The sequence below is a fragment of the Oncorhynchus masou genome, chromosome 17 (assembly GCF_036934945.1).
Source record: "Oncorhynchus masou masou isolate Uvic2021 chromosome 17, UVic_Omas_1.1, whole genome shotgun sequence".
Classification (NCBI taxonomy): Eukaryota; Metazoa; Chordata; class Actinopteri; order Salmoniformes; family Salmonidae; genus Oncorhynchus; species Oncorhynchus masou.
Window position 1 is genome coordinate 1,053,706 of NC_088228.1, and position 22,320 is coordinate 1,076,025.

The window sequence follows — 22,320 nt, forward strand, 5'->3', positions numbered from 1 at the left end:
TACTGTAGTGGCTCTGGATCAGTCTACTAAACGACTCCCTACTGTAGTGGCTCTGGATCAGTCTACTAAATGACTCCCTACTGTAGTGGCTCTGGATCAGTCTACTAAATGACTCCCTACTGTAGTGGCTCTGGATCAGAGTTCACTAAACAACTCCCTACTGTAGAGGCTCTGGATCAGAGTCTACTAAACGACTCCCTACTGTAGAGGCTCTGGATCAGTCTACTAAACGACTCCCTACTGTAGAGGCTCTGGATCAGAGTCTACTAAACAACTCCCTACTGTAGAGGCTCTGGATCAGTCTACTAAACGACTCCCTACTGTAGAGGCTCTGGATCAGAGTCTACTAAACAACTCCCTACTGTAGTGGCTCTGGATCAGAGTCTACTAAACGACTCCCTACTGTAGAGGCTCTGGATCAGTCTACTAAACGACTCCCTACTGTAGAGGCTCTGGATCAGAGTCTACTAAACAACTCCCTACTGTAGTGGCTCTGGATCAGAGTCTACTAAACGACTCCCTACTGTAGTGGCTCTGGATCAGAGTTTACTAAACGACTAAAATGTAGAAATAAATCAGCAACACAACATAGTAACAGAGACTCAGGCGTTCCTCTCTTGACTGCTTTTTATTGTGGTGGATGTTTGATGAGGCAGCGTCCAGCTCAGGATAAACAACAGTCTGGTCCCTCCAGTAACCCTCTACTGGTCCTTCAGCTCCTTCAGTCTCCTGATGGCCGACTTCACTGTGACTGCAGACGTCGTGCTGGAACACAAAGGGGAACAATGATTCAGTACAGAGAGGAACAAGTTACACCGAACAAAAATATATATAAAAAAAACATGTTAAGTGTTGGTCCCATGTTTCATGAGCAAAAAACTAAATCCTGACATTAACTATACGCACAAAAAGCTTTCATTTTGTGCACAAATTTGTTTACATCCCTGTTAGTGAGCATTTCTCCTTTACCAAGATAATACATCCACCTGTCAGGTGTGGCATATCAAGAAGCTGATTAAACAGCACCACCATTACACAGGTGCACATTGTGCTGAGGACAATAAAAGGCCACTTTAAAATGTCCAGTTGTCCAATGTCCAACAAATGCCACAGATTTCTCAAGTTGAGGGAGCATGCAATTGGCGTGCTGACTGCAAGAATGCAGAACTGTTGCCAGAGAATTGATGTTAATTGCTTTACCGTAAGCAGACTATCGTTTTAGAGAATTTGGCGTTAGGGGAGGGGGGGGGGGGCTGAGCAATGTGTGTGGGTGTAATAAAGCCCAACATTCTGATAGGTCCGGCCGCTGGGGGGCCAGACCCAGCCAATGCCCCCAAGGGCCCACCCCCGGCTGCACCCTGCCCAGTCATGTGAAAACCATAGACTAAGGCTTAATGAATTTATTTCAATTGACTCATTTCCTACATACTGTAACTCAGTAAAAAAGTTGAAATCGTTGCGTTATAGTACTGACCTTTTTGAGGAGGTGAACCCTGGAACTCAAAAGACCTCCCGGTGCATTAGTAAACAGCTGTGACCACTGTCAAACAGCTAGCTAACTCAGTTTAGCTGTTCTCAAGGTCAAAAATCAGCATTTCTGACTCATAGTATTCACGGGTGGAATGGTCCTTATGTCTGGGCACGAATCATTTTTTTTTTATAGATTTCCTCAAACGTCACATCCGGGCGCATTACCTGCATGGATAGCAACGTAAGTAGCGTTCGCAGCAGGTGCCAGGATGTGTAGCACACGGGTATATGGTTTACCATCTAGTAGGTAGCTACATATAAATAGGATTGACAGCCACCCAAGCATTTTCCCCCACACGAGACTAAACCGGGGGGGGGGGGTCAAAGTCAAAGTGTAGAAGAATTGCATTTAGTGCGTTTGTGTCACATTTCTCCCCATAGAAAGAAATGGCATATAGCCTAGGCCTTCTCTAAAAGCACTTAACCATGCATTGAACGCCCAGTTAACTTTATTAGCCTAAATCATGACTCACAAATTAATAGTAGGCTATTCTCATGCATAGAACAAGCCAGCCGACTTGCGTCTTTAAAACAAATATTTTTGGGGTGCGTAGTGGATTTCACCATTGTGCAGCGCCACGGCTAAATGACTGCAGTGAAAACACTGCTAGAACTCAAAACCGTTGGCACATCTTTCCTAGGACAAAACACTGAACTGATATGACTGGATAGATGATAGTCCTTCCTACAAAACTTTGAAGGAAAAATGTGCTTCCAAACTATTTCAACAGGGCCCATGACTCCATCTTCTCCCAACAGTCATGTTCCAGAGGTACTGAACAAAAAAACCGCCCAGACCCCGTCACCCACCGTCCAGACCCCCACCCACCCACCGTCCAGACCCCGTCCCCCACCCACCGCCCAGACCCCCACCCACCGTCCAGACCCCCACCCACCCACCGCACAGACCCCGTCACCCACCCACCGTCCAGACCCCCACCCACCGTCCAGACCCCGTCACCCACCCACCGCCCAGACCCCGTCACCCACCCACCGTCCAGACCCCGTCACCCACCGCCCAGACCCCCACCCACCCACCGTCCAGACCCCCACCCACCCACCGCCCAGACCCCGTCACCCCCACCCACCGTCCAGACCCCGTCACCCCCCCACCCACCCACCCACCGTCCAGACCCCCACCCACCGTCCAGACCCCGTCACCCACCCACCGTCCAGACCCCGTCACCCACCCACCGTCCAGACCCCGTCACCCACCCACCAGACCCCGTCACCCACCCCCCAGACCCCGTCACCCACCCACCAGACCCCGTCACCCACCCACCGTCCAGACCCCCACCCACCGTCCAGACCCCGTCACCCACCCACCGTCCAGACCCCCACCCACCCACCGTCCAGACCCCCACCCACCCACCGTCCAGACCCCGTCACCCACCCACCGTCCAGACCCCGTCACACCGCCCAGACCCCCACCCACCGTCCAGACCCCGTCACCCACCCACCCGTCCAGACCCCGTCACCCACCCACCAGACCCCGTCACCCACCCACCGTCCAGACCCCGTCACCCACCCACCGTCCAGACCCCGTCACCCACCCACCGTCCAGACCCCCACCCACCCACCGTCCAGACCCCGTCACCCACACATAGCTACTTACTTGTATGTCCAGGCACCTCCAGCAACAGTCTTCATGCAGGACCCACAGTGCCAGATACCAACAGCCCTCCTCTTCATCTTAGTCTGAAGATTTAAAACAAATTGAGTGTTGATTAACCTCCGCTGTTATAACACATCAGTAAGAGTTCTGCAGGACCTTGGTGTGGGCCCGTACCTTGGTGTGGGCCCGTACCTTGGTGTGGGCCCGTACCTTGGTGTGGGCCCGTACCTTGCCACAGAAGGAGCAGGTGTACTGGCTGTATATGTTAGAGGTGTGGACCGTACCTTGCCACAGAAGGAGCAGGTGTACTTGGCGTGCTGGCTGATCTCAATCTTCTTCACCATCTTCCTGAGTGACGCGCCGTAACGCGTGCCATATTTACCCACAATCCCCACCTTCTTGGTGCGCTTAGCCTGAAAGACAATCATCAATAAATACAATTATTCATACACAACTCTTGTTAGCAAATCTCACTTTACTGTGATAGGAAATAGCCCCCCCCCCCCAAAAAAAACACAGCTAGATATCTAAACAGGGGCAATGCCAAAACACAGCTAGATATCTAAACAGAGGCAATGCCAAAACACAGCTAGATATCTAAACAGAGGCAATGCCAAAACACAGCTAGATATCTAAACAGAGGCAATGCCAAAACACAGCTAGATATCTAAAAACAATGCCAAAACACAGCTAGATATCAATGCCAAAACACAGCTAGATATCTAAACAGAGGCAATGCCAAAACACAGCTAGATATCTAAACAGAGGCAATGACAAAACACAGCTAGATATCTAAACAGAGGCAATGCCAAAACACTAGCTAAACAGCAATGCCAAAACACATATATCTAAACAGGGGCAATGCCAAAACACAGCTAGATATCTGCCAAAACACAGCTAGATATCTAAACAGAGGCAATGCCAAAACACAGCTAGACATCTAAACAGAGGCAATGCCAAAACACAGCTAGATATCTAAACAGAGGCAATGCCAAAACACAGCTAGATATCTAAACAGAGGCAATGCCAAAACACAGCTAGATATCTAAACAGAGGCAATGCCAAAACACAGCTAGATATCTAAACAGGGGCAATGCCAAAACACAAGATATCTGCTAGATATCTAAACAGAGGCAATGCCAAAACACAGCTAGATATCTAAAAACAGAGCTAGACATCTAAACAGAGGCAATGCCAAAACACAGCTAGATATCTAAACAGAGGCAATGCCAAAACACAGCTAGACATCTAAACAGAGGCAATGCCAAAACACAGCTAGACATCTAAACAGAGGCAATGCCAAACCATTCAGCCAATTTGACTAGCCAAGGACAGTCTCTTCCTAAGCAACATTACAGAACCAAGTTAGCGATTAGCCAAGTTGTAGACAAAAAAACGTGCAATCAACTAGCGCTCCCGTTGACTTCTCGGTATAAAGGCAGAAGACGAAGACCTCTGACAACCCCACTCGGGAATATCGTTAGTCGCGGTTAGCGGTTTTTCTCCGAACATTAGCCACGCCGCCTCCAATGAAAGCAGCGAGGACGGACTGGGAGTTTAGCCTTTCCAGATGAACATGCTAAAAACAGGCTAGTTGCTTGCTTATAACGAGTTATTGACACGGACCATGCTTCGGGTCTGGTGACTGCTGCAATATTACAAAAAATACACTCCCCGATGTATATAGTACACCCGGTTTCAGCTAGAAACCTGACATCAAGCCGAAAACCATGCACGTACTGGGCGGCCATTGCTATGACTTTCAGGTATGCGAACACAAAAATATATATATATTTCGTCATTTTGTTCCCAATAATAACTGTAATAACTTGTGGATCTAATTGCGAATTATATATACAGACCATCAGATCAATTATTCGCATTGGATTAGATAGATTGGTGTGGATTAGGACGGGAACATTTCGGGCTCACCATTGTTGCTGAGGAGACGTCGGTCCAAAGAGGAAGAGCTGAGGTCGCAGGCGCACTTTACCCCTGTGGAACGTGTTGCATTGTGGGATATCGGCGCTGTCCTGGGCCATTTGAGCCCCAGTTGAGAGGGAAAAGTAGTTACAAATTAAAGGTTTTAAATATTTTAACATTTAGTTTAGGGTCTGTCTACAAGTGATACATCACTAGAGGAATATAGATCTAGTAAATGTTGTTTGTTTTCCTATAATTAGATAAAAACAGCCAGAGTTTCTTGAACCAAATGCAAATGAATTAATAAAATAACCAAACTGTCCATGTACATTATAGCCATAATACACAGGATTCTAATGTTAATAATGTCATACAAGCTATATGCATGTATACACAGTTGAAGTCAAAGTTTACATACACCTTTGCCAAATACATTTAAACTCAGTTTCACAACTCCTGATATTTAATCCTAGTAAAAATTCCCTGTTTTAGGTCAGTTAGGATCACCACTTTATTTTAAGAATGTGAAATGTCAGAATAATAGAGATAATTATTTATTTAAGCTTTTATTTCTTTCATCACATTCCCAGTGGGTCAGAAGTTAACATAATCAATTAGTATTTGGTAGCATTGCCTTTAAATTGTTTAACATGGGTCACACATTTTAGGTAACCTTCCACAAGCTTCCCTCTATATAAGTCTTCCAATACCTTGACTTTGTGGTCCTTAAGCAATTTTCCACAACTTTGGAATTATGCTTGGGGTCGTTGTCCATTTGGAAGACCCATTTGCAAACCAAGCTTTAACTTCCTGATTGATATCTTGAGATGTTGCTTCAATATATCCACAATTTTCCTACCTCATGAAGCCATCTATTTTGTGAAGTGCACCAGTCCCTCCTGCAGCAACGCACCCCCACAACATGATGCTGCCACCCCCGTGCTTCACAGTTGGGATGGTATTTGTCGGCTTGCAAGCCTCCCCCTTTTTCCTCCAAACATAACGATGGTCGTTATGGCTAAACAGTTGTATTTTTGCTTTATCAGACCAAAGGACATTTCTCCAAAAAGTACGATCTTTGTCCCCATGTGCAGTTGCAAACCGTAGTCTGGATTTTGTATGGCGGTTTTGTAGCAGTGTCTTCTTCCTTGCTGAGCGGCCTTTCAGGTTATGTCGATATAGGACTAATTTTACTGTGGATATAGATACTTTAAAAATATTTTTTTATTTTAAAAAAAAATGTAGCCTTTTCTCCCCAATTTCGTGGTATCCAATTGGCAGTAGTTACAGTCTTAACTCATCGTTGCAACTCCCGTACAGGCTCGGGAGAGGCGGAGGTCAAGAGCGTCCTCCGAAACACAACCAACTGCTGCTTGATACAACGCACATCCAACCCGGAAGCCAGCTGCACCAATGTATCGGAGGAAACACCGTACACCTGGTGACCTGGTCAGCGTGCACTGCGCCCGACCCGCCACACGAGTCGCTAGTGAGCGATGAGACAAGGATATCCCTGCTGGCCAAACTTTCCCTATCCCGGACGACGCTGGGCCAATTGTGCGTCGCTCCATGAACCTCCCGGTCTTGGCCGGCTGTGACAGAACCTGGGCTCGAACCAAGAATCTCTCTCGACCACTGCGCCACCCGGAAGGCCCCCGGATATAGATACTTTTGTACCCGTTTCCTCCAACATCTTCACAAGGTTCTTTGCTGTTGTTCTGGGATTGATTTGCACCAAAGTACATTCATCTTTAGGAGACAGAACACATCTCCTTCCTGAGCGGTATGACGGCTGCGTGGTCCCATGGTGTTTATACTTGCGTACTATTGTTTGGACAGATGAACGTGGTACCTTCAGGCATTTGGAAATTGCTCCCAAAGACAAACCAGACTTGTGGACGTCTACAATTATTCTTCTGAGGTCTTGGCTGATTTCTTTTGATTTTACCATAATGTCAAGCAAAGAGGCACTGAATTCGAAGGTTGGCCTTGAAATACATCCACAGGTACACCTCCAATTGACTCAAATGATGTCAATTAGCCTATTAGAAGCTTCTAAAGCCATGACATCATTTTCTGGAATTTTCCAAGCTGTTTAAAGGCACAGTCAACTTAGTGTATGTAAACTTCTGACCTACTGGAATTGTGATACAGTGAATTATAAGTGAAATAATCTGTCTGTAAACAATTGTTGGAAAAATGACTTGTGTCATGCACAAAGTAGATGTCCTAACCGACTTGCCAAAACTATAGTTTGTTAACAAGAAGTTTGTGGACAGTACCGCTCAGTGCTGTGGCTGGACAGGACAATGATAGAGGTTAAACTGTGGGCTCAGTGCTGTGGCTGGACAGGACAATAATAGAGGTTAAACTGTGGGCTCAGTGCTGTGGCTGGACAGGACAATAATAGAGGTTAAACTGTGGGCTCAGTGCTGTGGCTGGACAGGACAATGATAGAGGTTAAACTGTGGGCTCAGTGCTGTGGCTGGACAGGACAATGATAGAGGTTAAACTTGTGATGCTAAACTGCACGCTACTATTTCCGAACGATTTGGAGCACAGTTGAAAAGTTAACGTGCTGACTGGAATACATTTCAATGCGTGAGATGTAAGAGTTGTCATACTGGAGAAATATGAAATTGAATGGAGAGTGTGTGTGCATTAATGTTTGTGTATGTGTGTGTGTGATTATTTGTGTGTGTGTCTGTGTGTGTCTATAGGAGAGATCACCATTATGTCACAAAAGCAAAAGTTCCGGGTGGAGAAAGTTGCGTTCTCTGCATGGTTCTCTCCGTGGTTCTCTGCATGGTTCTCTCTGTGGTTCTCTGCATGGTTCTCTACATGGTTCTCTCCATGGTTCTCTGCATGGTTCTCTCCGTGGTTCTCTGTATGGTTCTCTGCATGGTTCTATGTATGGTTCTCTGCATGGTTCTCTGCGTGCTTCTCTCCGTGGTTCTCTGCATGGTCCTCTGCATGGTTCTCTGCATGGTTGTGCCAGAGTTTCTAAACCTCTTTGGCTGTGCTCTGTATTTACAAATCAGATATTTTACTGTAGTTGACAGTTCAGTAAGGAGCCGGCCAAATAGACTTTCCAACAACATGAATCACTGTAAATGTCAGTGCAATTTCATGGTGTAATCTCAGAATGATCCAACAGAGGGCGGTAATGAGACACTACATCCATTACCTAGCTTTTTTATTTTACCTTTTTTTAACTTGGCAAGTCAAGAAGAAATTCTTATTTACAATAACTGCCTAGGAACAGGGGGTTAACTGCCTTGTTCAGGGGAACAGGGGGTTAACTGCCTTGTTCAGGGGAACAGGGGGTTAACTGCCTTGTTCAGGGGAACAGGGGGTTAACTGCCTTGTTCAGGGGAACAGGGGGTTAACTGCCTTGTTCAGGGGAACAGGGGGTTAACTGCCTTGTTCAGGGGAACAGGGGGTTAACTGCCTTGTTCAGGGGCAGAACGATACATTTTTACCTTGTCAGCTCGGGTAGTCGATCTCACAACCTTTCAGTTACTGGCCCTACACTCTAACCACGAGACTACCTGCCGCCCCTACACTCTAACCACTAGGCTATCCTGCCACCCCTACACTCTAACCACTGGACTACTTACCGCCCCCACACTCTAACCACTAGGCTACCTGCCTCCCCTACACTCTAACCACTAGGCTACCTGCCGCCCCTACACTCTAACCACTAGGCTACCTGCCGCCCCTACACTCTAACCACTAGGCTACCTGCCTCCCCTACACTCTAACCACTAGGCTACCTGCCGCCCCTACACTCTAACCACTAGGCTACCTGCCGCCCCTACACTCTAACCACTAGGCTACCTGCCGCCCCTACACTCTAACCACAAGGCTACCTGCCTCCCCTACACTCTAACCACTAGGCTATCCTGCCGCCCCTACACTCTAACCACTGGGCTACCTACCGCCCCCACACTCTAACCACTAGGCTACCTGCCACCCCTACACTCTAACCACTAGGCTACCTGCCTCCCCTACACTCTAACCACTAGGCTACCTGCCGCCCCTACACTCTAACCACTAGGCTACCTGCCTCCCCTACACTCTAACCACTAGGCTACCTGCCGCCCCTACACTCTAACCACTAGGCTACCTGCCTCCCCTACACTCTAACCACTAGGCTATCTGCCGCCCCTACACTCTAACAGAACAAGCGAATCAAATGATTTATCCATACGGGGTAAATGGCCAAAACCATTCTCATCTGCACCATGAACTGTAGCTAAGTGAATGCATATGCTTGGCATGGCAGGGCTTCTATAATTTGGCGTGCTCCAACGTATTTTGAAATGTGGTTAATTTTCTCTATAATTTAGCCTAACAGGGTGGAAATGTATGAGTGGTGAATATAGACTAACAACATGGAACATGGACACATAGATACATCTGTTTATATATATGTACCTATGGTTTCCCACCAAAGAAATGATGACACTTCCTGAATGTGGTGTCATTGTAGGAAGTGGTTGTTTTCTTAAAGGAGAATTACAACACTTCCTGAATGTGGTGTCATTGTAGGAAGTGGTTGTTTTCTTAAAGGAGAATTACAACACTTCCTGAATGTGGTGTCATTGTAGGAAGTGGTTGTTTTTTTACAACACTTCCTGAATGTGGTGTCATTGTAGGAAGTGGTTGTTTTCTTTACAACACTTCCTGAATGTGGTGTCATTGTAGGAAGTGGTTGTTTTCTTAAAGGAGAATTACAACACTTCCTGAATGTGGTGTCATTGTAGGAAGTGGTTGTTTTCTTAAAGGAGAATTACAACACTTCCTGAATGTGGTGTCATTGTAGGAAGTGGTTGTTTTCTTAAAGGAGAATTACAACACTTCCTGAATGTGGTGTCATTGTAGGAAGTGGTTGTTTTCTTAAAGGAGAATTACAACAAACTAACACGGTGGAAAGTGAAAGACACTTAAATAAAACAATAAATACAATCATCATTAAAGGAATATAGTTAATGAGAGAGAATTTAACTTAGGACTATAAAATAATGAAGAATAAAAAATAAAAATATATATATATATTATGGCTTGTATTTCTCGTGGAAGGTGATGAATAAAAACACCTACATACGGGGAAAAAGAGTCTTAAATATCAAGATCCATATTTTAGTGTTTTTAAGGTAAAGGACACCTGACCTTTTGGAATACACATTTTACACTAAATAAGAAGTTACATTTCCTGGGGACAGAAGAGGCATTGCAGTCAGATAACCTATACATGCATGCTGCACAGCCGGAGGGGGAATATCAGATGAGTAAAAATACTGTGAGATAATTGTCACTCTTTTAATAAATGGAACAGGTTAGCCATCTATCCAACATTGCACCTTTGGCTAGCTGGCTGGCTGGCTGGCTGACTAGCTGGCTAGCTGGCTGGCTGGCTGGCTATGTGGAAGGTTGCCTGCTTGTAGTCAGTCCTATAAAACCCAGAAATTAGTTTGTTCTGGTTCGTTCAACCATCACCATTGGAAAAATTAATGGCAAAAGAAAAATGGTTTTGGAATAAAAACAGAAAATAAGGTCTGAGATTATGAAATAATATCAGTCAGGAAACATGACCTTTATGAAATATCAAGCCTTTATGTGATTTATGATTTTCAATATTACATTAATTCTTCAAAGTTCACAAAAAGTGATGTTAGCTAATGAAGATTATCTCATAGAGCAAAACGTATCAGATCTCCTGTGTTTACCACAGACACCTATAGGTTAGTGTTCTGTATCAGATCTGTATTTACCAAACACCTATAGGTTAGTGTTCTGTATCAGATCTCTGTATTTACCAGACACCTATAGGTTAGTGTTCTGTATCAGATCTCCTGTATTTACCACAGACACCTATAGGTTAGTGTTCTGTATCAGATCTGTATTTACCAGACACCTATAGGTTAGTGTTCTGTATCAGATCTCCTGTATTTACCACAGACACCTATAGGTTAGTGTTCTGTATCAGATCTCCTGTATTTACCACAGACACCTACAGGTTAGTGTTCTGTATCAGATCTCCTGTGTTTACCAGACACCTATAGGTTAGTGTTCTGTATCAGATCTCCTGTATTTACCACAGACACCTATAGGTTAGTGTTCTGTATCAGATCTCCTGTATTTACCAGACACCTATAGGTTAGTGTTCTGTATCAGATCTCCTGTGTTTACCAGACACCTATAGGTTAGTGTTCTGTATCAGATCTCCTGTATTTACCAGACACCTATAGGTTAGTGTTCTGTATCAGATCTCCTGTGTTTACCACAGACACCTATAGGTTAGTGTTCTGTATCAGATCTCCTGTATTTACCAGACACCTATAGGTTAGTGTTCTGTATCAGATCTCCTGTGTTTACCACAGACACCTATAGGTTAGTGTTCTGTATCAGATCTCCTGTGTTTACCAGACACCTATAGGTTAGTGTTCTGTATCAGATCTCCTGTATTTTCATGTTTCCACTCACTACCAAATATGGTGATGAGAGGAACCCCAGTGGCCCGCAGTAGGAGAAGATGGATTATGGCCGAAATTCTGCACATTTTCTCATTTATGAAACATTTGATCTCCATACAGTTTTCTGTTCCCAAAACTAGAATCTGTTATGAACAGAGTGGACTCCGTTTTGTAGACTTTACCCTTAGCCAAAGTTGTTTTAATTTAAATGCGTTGTTTAGGAGGAGAGCAAATGTACATTTAGTTATTGCACATGCACACTTCATAGAGTAAGCTTTCCATTACGGAAATATGCAGATAAAATTGTTTTTTTATCCTTATTATTATTAAGGAAATCGAGCAGCACATTCTCCCATTTAAAAAAAACTAAACTCATCAAGAATATTAACAATTATAAAACGATGAATATAATTCCATATATATATATATATATATATTTACATGTAGACACTGCCAAAATAAATGCAAAATTGTTTCTGGATGCTCAACACAAAAAGTACAGTTTGTAAACAAATCAAATCCCTTGTGAAAGTCAGGGTATGATGTCGCGTTGTCGGGACGCTGCGCCTCGCGGATCGTGTTTAACCTCTAACAAGGAAGACATGTCCGAGTTTCCTCGATCCGACTGGCACGTCGACAAAACTCACTGTTTTCCTCGAAAGTACGTACATGTCACGATTACAAAACGATACGAGATTACAGAGAACAATTTAATTATCTCACATCACGGTAAAAACAATGTTGTTGTTGGCGGAAGTCATACTAATGTGTGTTTTTGAGGAAGCGCCCAATGGTCTTCCTGGAGGACTCGCCCTGTCCCAGAATGCACCGCGGGACCCACTGACGACGCAGGACCCCCTCCGATTTCTTCTAAAGTACATCTGTTATATGTGACACCTTTCCATCTGCTCTTTGTGAGTGTGAGAGTGGAAATGGTTAACCGGGTGGTAACGTCGGTAACTACAGACGCCACGGTAGCCCGCCCGTTCACAGTACACACACACAGGCGTTACTGGTCCTGTAGGTGTGCTGTGTAGCTATAAATGATCTGATGGGAGCTGCATTGCCACGATACTTTAGTTTGGATCGATAATTGGTTATTAGAGACTCGTATAATCACCCACAACACGTCTGCAGTATGAAGCTAACACGGAAGTTGGTCCTGGCCAAAGCCAAGGCCTCGGATCTGGACAGTGTGAAGAAACTCAACTGCTGGTAGGTGGGAGGCTAGATGGGTTAGCTAACTATCCTATAGTTAGTGGACGGTCCTCATTTCTCTAATGTGTCCAATGATTTGTCTTTCCCTTTCAGGGGCTGCAACTTGACAGACGTGAGTATGTGTATTCTCAATTTCTATGTTTGTTTTTAGCTGTTCTGGGTTGACAGAATATACTTTGAATATCCCATGTTTAAGTGGTTAGCTAGCTAACTAGTTAGCTTTGTCTCAACTCTAAAGTTCTTTCTTCTCTATCTCTCTCCTCCATCCGTCCTCTCTCTCTCTTTCTCTCTCCCCTCTCCCTCTCTCCTCCATCTGTCCTCTCTCTCTCCTCCCTCTCTCTCCATCTGTCCTCTCTCCATCCTCTCTCCCTCTCTCTTCTCCATCTGTCCTCTCTCTCCTCCATCTGTCCTCTCTCTCCTCCATCTGTCCTCTCTCTCCTCCATCCGTCCTCTCTCTCCATCTGTCCTCTCTCCTCCCTCTCTCCATCCTCTCCATCTCCTCCATCTGTCCTCTCTCTCCTCCCTCTCCATCCTCCCTCACTCTCTCCTCCATCCATCCTCTCGCTCCTCTCTCTCCTCCCTCTCCCTCTCTCTCCTCCATCTGTCCTCTCTCTCCTCCATCCGTCCTCTCTCTCCTCCCTCTCCATCCTCTCTCCCTTTTTCCTCCATCCTCTCTCTCCTCCCTCTCTCCCCCCTCTCCTCCCTCTCTCTCCTCCATCTGTCCTCTCTCTCCTCCATCTGTCCTCTCTCTCCTCCATCCGTCCTCTCTCTCCTCCCACTCCATCCTCTCTCCCTTTTTCCTCCATCCTCTCCTCCCTCTCTCCATCCTATCTCTATCCATCCTCTCTCTCTCCTCCTTCTATCCATCCCTCCTTATCCATCCCTCCTATTTCTCCTCCCTCTATCCCTCCTCTCTCTCTAGATCTCCATATTTACCCAGATACCCCACATCGAGGTCCTGACTCTCAGGTTGGCTGTCTATACACACACACACACACACACACACACACACATAGGGCTGTTACAGTGAGCATATTACCGCCACACCAGCAGTCAAATTCCATGTGACCATTTAGTCACGGTAATTAGGCTCCTCCAAGCTCTGATGCTGCTGATGGTCATTAGTAGTCTACCAAACTTGCTCACTGCCTGGTACTCAGCACTCTATTGTCCCTCTAATCACTCTGACATCAATGTAAATGTAATGGAAAATCTAATCAAACACTTCATGAGAGCCCATGAGTTCATGTTGCGCAATATTTCTATAGGCTATGCAATTGGGTGAGAAAACAGAGTGATGGCCTCTATTAAAAAGAGGAGGATCCAATCAGCTTTCTATAGGCTAGGCCTACTATATTTATTTCTCAACTTTCCTAATATTAAGCACGTTGCTTCCCTTTACAACAAGAGTATAGCCTACCTGGCTGGCATGAAAAGGAACCACGAGAAAAGCGTCCTCCATTCACTATTTAAGGGCATAGAGGACATGTATTTTTTTCCCACTGCCCCTGTTCTGAGACAGGTGCATGATAATGGTCCATTCTGAAACCAAAACAAATTTCACACATATATTATTTAGTATATTTAAAGGCAATAATAAATCAAGAATAGTCTGATGGCTGACAATATTAGCCTATCACTTGTGAATTATATATTTTATTTAACCTTTATTTAACTAGGCAAGTCAGTTAAGAACATTCTTATTTACAATGACGGCCTACACCGGCCAAACCCAGACGACGCTGGGCCAATTGTGCACCACCCTATGGGACTCCCAATCACGGCCGGTTGTGATACAGCCTGGATTCGAACCAGGGTGTCTGTAGTGATGCCTCTAGCACTGAGATGCAGTGCCACTCGGGAGCAGATAACGTTTGTATCACAACTAAAGTGGACAAATAACTTCTTAAAATGAAGCCACATTACATATAAAGGGTTTGTTGATGCTCGTGGTTGTATTACTGTGGCATCACATCACACAACTGTCCAAGACTATATTTGGAATATTTCTTTCTGGCATAGAATAGTCAACTGTTGTACTATGGGGGATAGTAGTTTGACATAGGCTAGTGATTTTGCTGTTCGATAGGCCTACTCATCTTCAATATGCGCCTCGGAATTGGATAAGGACACGTGCAGTTGTGTCGGTCTTCCCTCGTAGCCTGTGAGATCACATGACGGATGAGAGTGAGAGGTGCTTGGGCACGCAGCCGGGAGAAGGAAATTCTGAATATTACATTCAGCCGAACGGCACAACGGCCAGTGGCCCGCAAAAGGCATGTGTTTTAGGGGGCATTATGACCACACAAAGGGGATGCCGCCCTGAAATATGAGGCATTATCAAGTGCTTTGCAAATTGTGAATGAGAGACTGATGAAGTGTGTTCAGCACAAAAAAACAAACAAAGCAGAGCTCCTGCTTTTCAAGCGACATTTAAAAAAAATCATCATTAGAGTCGCAGCCTTACAATGTATTAAACATCAAAACATTTAGCTCAATGTTTGTGGAACAACTAAAGTCACATTAATAACTCTAAATAAAGCAGATTGAAGGACCTATTTCTTTGTTAACTGCTCAACACAGAATAGCTGCATGAGGTCACTCCCTCAACTTGTTGGAGGAAATATCCTTTCTGTTTTATTCTTCATGCTATAAAACCACGGAATTCTAAGCAGATCTTGTCTGCTAAATGAACTAGTGTAGCCCACAGCCAGATCAGGACCCTAACATAAGGACAACTCAGAGGATGCTATTCTGTTTTTCTGAAATTGGCTACATTTAACGGTCAGTTACCGTGAGACTAGCCGTTATTTGCTTGACAATCACCGGCTGACAAAATTTCATGACCGTCACAGCCACACACACACACACACACACACACACACACACACACACACACACACACACACACACACACACATATATTGTGCGCTGTCTGAGACAAGAGCATGCAAGTTAACCTTTAGTTGTACTGTGTACACTATTATGGGCTCCCGAGTTCGATTCCGGGCTGTATCACAGCCGGCCGTGATTGGGAGTCCAATGGGGCAGGGCGCACAATTGGCCCAGCGTCGTCTGGATTTGGCCGGGGTAGGCCGTCATTGTAAATAAGAATTTGTTCTTAACCTGACTTGTTTAGTTAAATAAAGGTTCAATGTACACTACGCTGCCTGCTGTGCATATGATAAATGAACCTTGACCCTACATTAACCAGGTCCTCTCTCTCCAGTGTGAACTCCATCTTGTCCCTGTCATCTCTGTCGGGCTGTGTGTGTCTGAGTGAGTTATACCTCAGACGGAACCTCATCCCCTCTCTCTCTGAGCTCTCCCATCTCCGCCCCCTCACACGCCTACGAGTGCTCTGGTTGGCTGAGAACCCCTGCTGCGGAACAGTCCCAAGCCAATACCGTCTCAACGTGCTGCGATGCCTGCCACGCCTACACAAACTGGACAACCAGGGTCAGTTGTCTTCAGCTGTGACAATGTTTGTGTTTTGGGGAAGTATGCTTCAAGTACTTATATCCTCAAGCCGTAGGGGTCCGATTTAGGTTTTGGGCTGTTGCAACTGTGTGTGTACTAACGTGTGTGTGTGTGTGTCCAGTGGTGACAGAGGAGGAGCTTGTTTTCGCTCTAAACGAGGGAGAGGAGATAACACCCCCTGCCGCCGCCCAGAAGCAGTTCTCGACCAGTGGCCAGCCAGAGAACGTCAGCTCCACCAATGGACAGACAGAGGCGGAATCAGAGAACGACCCCCTAAACTACAGTATGGAGGAGACCAAGTAAGACCCGCCCCCTCACAACGTTACACACCTTTAACCCTGTCTCCTAAACCCTGTCTCCTAAACCCTGTCTCCTAACCCTCTACAGTAAGATCCGGGAACAGTTGGGGATGAAGCCTATTCCTAGAGACAAATTCTCCTCCCCATCACCTCGACCTGCAGCTAGGAAGGTAATAGACACTGCTCTGCTACCCAGACACTCCTCTGCTACCCTCCTCTGCTCCCCAGACACTCCTCTGCTACCCTCCTCTGCTACACTCCTCTGCTACCCAGACACTCCTCTGCTACCCTCCTCTGCTCCCCAGACACTCCTCTGCTACCCTCCTCTGCTACCCTCCTCTGCTACCCTCCTCTGCTCCCCAGACACTCCTCTGCTACCCTCCTCTGCTACCCTCCTCTGCTACCCTCCTCTGCTCCCCAGACACTCCTCTGCTACCCTCCTCTGCTGCCCCAGACACTCCTCTGCTACCCCCTCTGCTACCCCACTCCTCTGCTCCCCAGACACTCCTCTGCTACCCTCCTCTGCTACCCTCCTCTGCTACCCTCCTCTGCTCCCCAGACACTCCTCTGCTACCCTCCTCTGTTACCCAGACACTCCTCTGCTACCCTCCTCTGCTACCCTCCTCTGCTACCCTCCTCTGCTACCCAGACACTCCTCTGCTACCCTCCTCTGCTACCCAGACACTCCTCTGCTACCCAGACACTCCTCTGCTACCCAGACACTCCTCTGCTACCCTCCTCTGCTACCCTCCTCTGCTACCCAGACCCTCCTCTGCTACCCAGACACTCCTCTGCTACCCAGACCCTCCTCTGCTACCCTCCTCTGCTACCCAGACACTCCTCTGCTCCCCAGACACTCCTCTGCTACCCTCCTCTGCTACCCAGACACTCCTCTGCTACCCAGACACTCCTCTGCTACCCTCCTCTGCTACCCAGACACTCCTCTGCTACCCTCCTCTGCTACCCAGACACTCCTCTGCTACCCAGACACTCCCCTCCTCTGCTACCCTCCTCTGCTACCCAGACACTCCTCTGCTACCCAGACACTCCTCTGCTACCCTCCTCTGCTACCCAGACCCTCCTCTGCTACCCAGACCCTCCTCTGCTACCCAGACACTCCTCTGCTACCCTCCTCTGCTACCCAGACCCTCCTCTGCTACCCAGACACTATGACTTCATGTATTTCGAATGTATGGATGGATGGATGGATTGATGATGTGTGTGTGTTTCCAGTCCCACACTCTGGAGGCGGTGCTTATGCTGTTGAAAGATCTGGAGGAGGAGGAGCTACGCATCGTTCACATGGCAACCCAGAACAGACAGCTTCAATCACACACACACCCCAAGCTCACACACACACTGCAGGGAGATGGAACCATCGACACACACACACTGCAGGGAGATGGAACCATCGACACACACACACTGCAGGGAGATGGAACCATCGACACACACACACTGACAAACTCCAGAGAGAGAACGACCGACATCGAGCACTGACACACACACACTCCAACACTAAGACACACACACATTCCCATTGACTTTAAACACTAACGCAACCACCCAACACTGAGGTAGACACACAAGTCATGTTTATGCTCCGTGACCAGAGGGAGAGTTAAGGGTTCACATGCTCCCCTAGGTACAGATCTAGGACCAGCTTCCCCTCTCCCAATCCTAACCTTCACCATTAGTGGGGGGAAATGCAAAACGGACCCAAGATCAGCATCTAGGGACTTTACCCTACTACGGGCTCACACACCCACCTAACCTCGGTACACACACACTTCAGTATTGTTGTGACAGGCTTTTAGCCAAATAGAGGAGACTGAAGGGAGAAGTCAGAGCTAATCGTTGTCGCTATCTATTCTCTAGCAGCATGTTGCTATCAATTCCCTAGCAGCATGTTGCTATCAATTCCCTAGCAGCATGTTGCTATCAATTCCCTAGCAGCATGTTGCTATCAATTCCCTAGCAGCATGTTGCTATCAATTCCCTAGCAGCATGTTGCTATCAATGCCCTAGCAGCATGTTGCTATCAATGCCCTAGCAGCATGTTGCTATCAATTCCCTAGCAGCATGTTGCTATCAATTCCCTAGCAGCATGTTGCTATCAATGCCCTAGCAGCATGTTGCTATCAATGCCCTAGCAGCGCGTCGCTATCAATTCCCTAGCAGCGCGTCGCTATCAATTCCCTAGCAGCGCGTCGCTATCAATTCCCTAGCAGCGCGTCGCTATCAATTCTCTAGCAGCGTGTCGCTATCAATTCTCTAGCAGCGTGTCGCTATCTACTCCCCTGCAGCGTGTCACTATCTGCCTTTCCTTAATCAGTGAATGAGTGTTTTTGCAAACTGCTTTGTGTAAATAGACACTTTAATGCATTTTTTTTTAAATACAAATTTAAGAGTTGACAACATACATGCATACAACAGTTTATGTACACTGAACCAAAAAATATATAAATGCAACATGTAAAGTGTTGGTCCCATGTTTAATGAATAAATAAAAGATCCCAGACATTTTCCATACGCACTAAAAGCTTATTTCTCTCATTTTGTGCACAAACTTTGTTTACTTCCCTGTTAGTGAGCTTTTCTCCCTTGCCAAGATAATACATCCACCTGACAGGTGTGGCATATCAAGAAGCTGATTAAAAAGCATTATCATTACACAGGTGCACCTTGTGCTGGGGATAATAAAAGGCCACTCTAAAATGTGCAGTTTTGTCACATGACACAATGCCAAACGTCTCAAGTTGAGGGCACGCGCAATTGACATGTTGACTGCAGGAATGTCCACCAGAGCTGTTACTAGAGAATTTGTTAATTTCTCTACCATAAGCCGCCTTCAACATCGTTTTAGGCGATTTGGCAGTACGTCCAACTGGCCTCACAAATGCAGATCTTCACTGAACTTCTGGAGAGAGTTTGCTGCACTGAAAGTATAGGGGCTGAATAATTTTGCACGCCCAATTTTTCAGTTTTTGATTTGTTAAAAAAGTTTGAAATATCCAATAAATGTCGTTCCACTTCATGATTGTGTCCCACTTGTTGGTGATTCTTCACAAAAAATACATTTACATTTTTACATTTAAGTCATTTAGCAGACGCTCTTATCCAGAGCGACTTACAATACAGTTTTATATCTTTATGTTTGAAGCCTGAAATGTGGCAAAAGGTCGCAAAGTTCAAGGGGGCCGAATACTTTCGCAAGGCACTGTAAGTCACGGTGTTGGAACCCGGCATAAGTCACGGTGTTGGACCCCGGCATAAGTCATGGTGTTGGACCCCGGCATAAGTCACGGTGTTGGAACCCGGCATAAGTCGCGGTGTTGGAACCCGGCATAAGTCACGGTGTTGGACCCCGGCATAAGTCACGGTGTTGGAACCATTCCGCCTCATTTACTGCCTTTAAAAAAACATAGCTGATATGGCTGACTTGCTTCATCAAATGTGGTTTCTACTGACAATTGAGATGTACAAACTCGAGAGGACGACGAGCAGATAAGAGGCAATCCGTCATTTTGATTAAGACATTGAGCGAGCTAGGACTGACGTAGTCAATATAACTATTTGTTCAGCACTATTGAAATGTACAGCGACATAATTCAGAACATGGGCTGTTCTTAGTGTTCTCCCTGTACACCAAGTCAGAAAGGTAGGATAAATAAAGGGGGCATGTAAGCAGACATTGAAAGCTCTTACAATATTCAATGATTACATTTCTCTAAAACAGGCTATAGGCTACATGTCCACCACCAAGTTAGAACAGTAGGCGAAATTAAGAGGGGAAAAAGTGAGCACAACACAACAAGGTGAGTCCAAAAATGCATTGTATGCTGCTGCATAAATGATGTAATGTGCCAGGGAGATATGTATACTGTAGCAAAGAAAGTAATACTAAGTGTATGTTATGAAGTAAGCTGTCGATAGCCCATGTGCCTCACCCTAATAATGGGGTCCTAATAAGTGTAACCACAAATGGTGGTCACAACAGATACTGACTGGTTTTCTGATCCAAGCACCTACCTTTTTATGAGGACATCTGTATTTCCAGTTCTGTGAAATCCATAGATTAGGGCCTAATAAATGTATTTCATTTGACTGATTTCCTCATGAACTGCAAGTAAAATCTTTGAAATTGTTGCATGTTGAGTTTATCGTTGTGCTACTATTTCCTTTTATTTTTTAGCAATTATTTAATTAATTTTGAACTCTGCATTATTGGGAAAGGGCTAGTAAATAAGCATAAAGTCTACACCTGTTGTATTCGGGGCATTTCAAGGTAAAGTCTACACCTGTTGTATTTGGGGCATTTCAAGGTAAAGTCCACACCTGTTGTATTCAGGGCATTTGACTAATATAATGTTATTTGGTGGAACAGCTCACCAAAGACAGAAAGCGGTAGGAAAGATGTTCCAAGTTATTATATCTACCAGTAAATGCGAAGCCAAGAATGGCTATGCAAACCATATCAAAAAGTTCAAAGTCTTGGTTGAATATTTGCGAATGTGAAATTCAGTCATCTTGTAATGGCCTACTTTGTAAATCTGACATTTCCTCTAGGCTCTTTGGCGCTTGAAAAGTCATTGGCGTTATGGTAACCCATTTAGAAGTTCTACTGCTATTCCGTGATTTCATTTCTGATCAGTTTTCATGAAAAATATAGCGGCTTTGGTTTGCTTCCTGATGTTTCATTTGAAGGGTGTTGCGCTAGTCTGTTAAAACTAGTCTTTTGCACTATTCTGTTGCGCTAGTCTGTTGCACTATTCCTTTGCGCTAGTCCTTTGCGCCAGTCCTTTGCACTAGTCCGTTGCGCCAGTCCTTTGCGCTAGTCCGTTGCGCCAGTCCTTTGCGCTAGTCCGTTGCGCTAGTCCGTTGCGCTAGTCCATTGCGCTAGTCCATTGCGCTAGTCCTTTGCGCTAGTCCATTGCGCTAGTCCGTTGCGCTAGTCCGTTGCGCTAGTCCTTTGCGCTAGTCCGTTGCGCTAGTCCTTTGCACTAGTCTGTTGCGCTAGTCCTTTGCACTAGTCCTTTGCGCTAGTCCTTTGCACTAGTCCGTTGCGCTAGTCCTTTGCACTAGTCTGTTGCGCTAGTCCTTTGCACTAGTCCGTTCCGCTAGTCCTTTGAGCTAGTCCTTTGCACTAGTCCTTTGCGCTAGTCCGTTGCGCTAGTCCTTTGCGCTAGTATTTTGTGCTTGTTACATGTGAAGGTCTGACCACGACATCATTGAATGTTGCCTTCAACCTGGTTTTCCATACAAAGTCTTCCATTACAAAAGGGAACCCGGTTTTTGGTCGTTTTCTCCTTTAAAAACATGATACAATAACTCTTCAACATCTCAAATGGACAGACTGACTACTACCACATGGACAGACTGACTACTACCACATGGACAGACTGACTACTACCACATGGACAGACTGACTACTACCATATGGACAGAGTTCATTAGTGTGTTTGTGCCAGACTGACTACTACCACATGGACAGAGTTCATTAGTGTGTTTGTGTCAGACTGACTACTACCACATGGACAGAGTTCATTAGTGTGTTTGTGTCAGACTGACTACTACCACATGGACAGAGTTCATTAGTGTGTTTGTGACAGACTGACTACTACCACATGGACAGAGTTCATTAGTGTGTTTGTGACAGACTGACTACTACCACATGGACAGAGTTCATTAGTGTGTTTGTGTCAGACTGACTACTACCACATGGACAGAGTTCATTAGTGTGTTTGTGTCAGACTGACTACTACCACATGGACAG

At 45.7% G+C, this 22,320-nt stretch overlaps 2 protein-coding genes across 2 annotated transcripts; one reads left to right on the forward strand and one right to left on the reverse strand.

Moving 5' to 3' along the window:
• Window positions 1–609: 609 nt before the first annotated feature.
• LOC135558303 (large ribosomal subunit protein eL43) lies at window positions 610–5,182 on the reverse strand. Its single transcript, XM_064992024.1, has 4 exons — window positions 5,078–5,182; window positions 3,430–3,558; window positions 3,146–3,228; window positions 610–765 (listed from the first exon to the last, which is right to left on the reverse strand). The coding sequence occupies exons 1-4, from the start codon at window positions 5,078–5,080 to the stop codon at window positions 702–704; spliced, it is 279 nt and encodes a 92-aa protein (XP_064848096.1). The 5' UTR covers window positions 5,081–5,182; the 3' UTR covers window positions 610–701.
• A 6,944-nt stretch (window positions 5,183–12,126) lies between these two features.
• cfap410 (cilia and flagella associated protein 410) lies at window positions 12,127–19,072 on the forward strand. Its single transcript, XM_064992025.1, has 7 exons — window positions 12,127–12,762; window positions 12,859–12,877; window positions 13,688–13,734; window positions 15,995–16,224; window positions 16,367–16,544; window positions 16,633–16,714; window positions 17,778–19,072. Exons 1-7 carry the CDS (start codon window positions 12,686–12,688, stop codon window positions 18,042–18,044), a joined length of 900 nt encoding a protein of 299 aa, XP_064848097.1. The 5' UTR covers window positions 12,127–12,685; the 3' UTR covers window positions 18,045–19,072.
• The last annotated feature ends 3,248 nt before the right edge of the window (window positions 19,073–22,320 follow it).

Bases quoted from the DNA above. Each gene is read 5' to 3' on its own strand.
- LOC135558303 (XM_064992024.1), bottom strand. The intron at 3,229-3,429 runs GTACGGTCCACA...TTAAATCTTCAG, and splicing joins CCTGCTCCTTCTGTGGCAAG to ACTAAGATGAAGAGGAGGGC. The intron at 766-3,145 runs GTAAGTAGCTAT...TTTGTGTTCCAG, and splicing joins GGAGGTGCCTGGACATACAA to CACGACGTCTGCAGTCACAG.
- cfap410 (XM_064992025.1), top strand. From the start codon at position 12,686: ATGAAGCTAACACGGAAGTTGGTCCTGGCCAAAGCCAAGGCCTCGGAT. The intron at 13,735-15,994 runs GTTGGCTGTCTA...CTCTCTCTCCAG, and splicing joins ATCGAGGTCCTGACTCTCAG to TGTGAACTCCATCTTGTCCC. The intron at 16,715-17,777 runs GTAATAGACACT...GTGTGTTTCCAG, and splicing joins CTCGACCTGCAGCTAGGAAG to TCCCACACTCTGGAGGCGGT.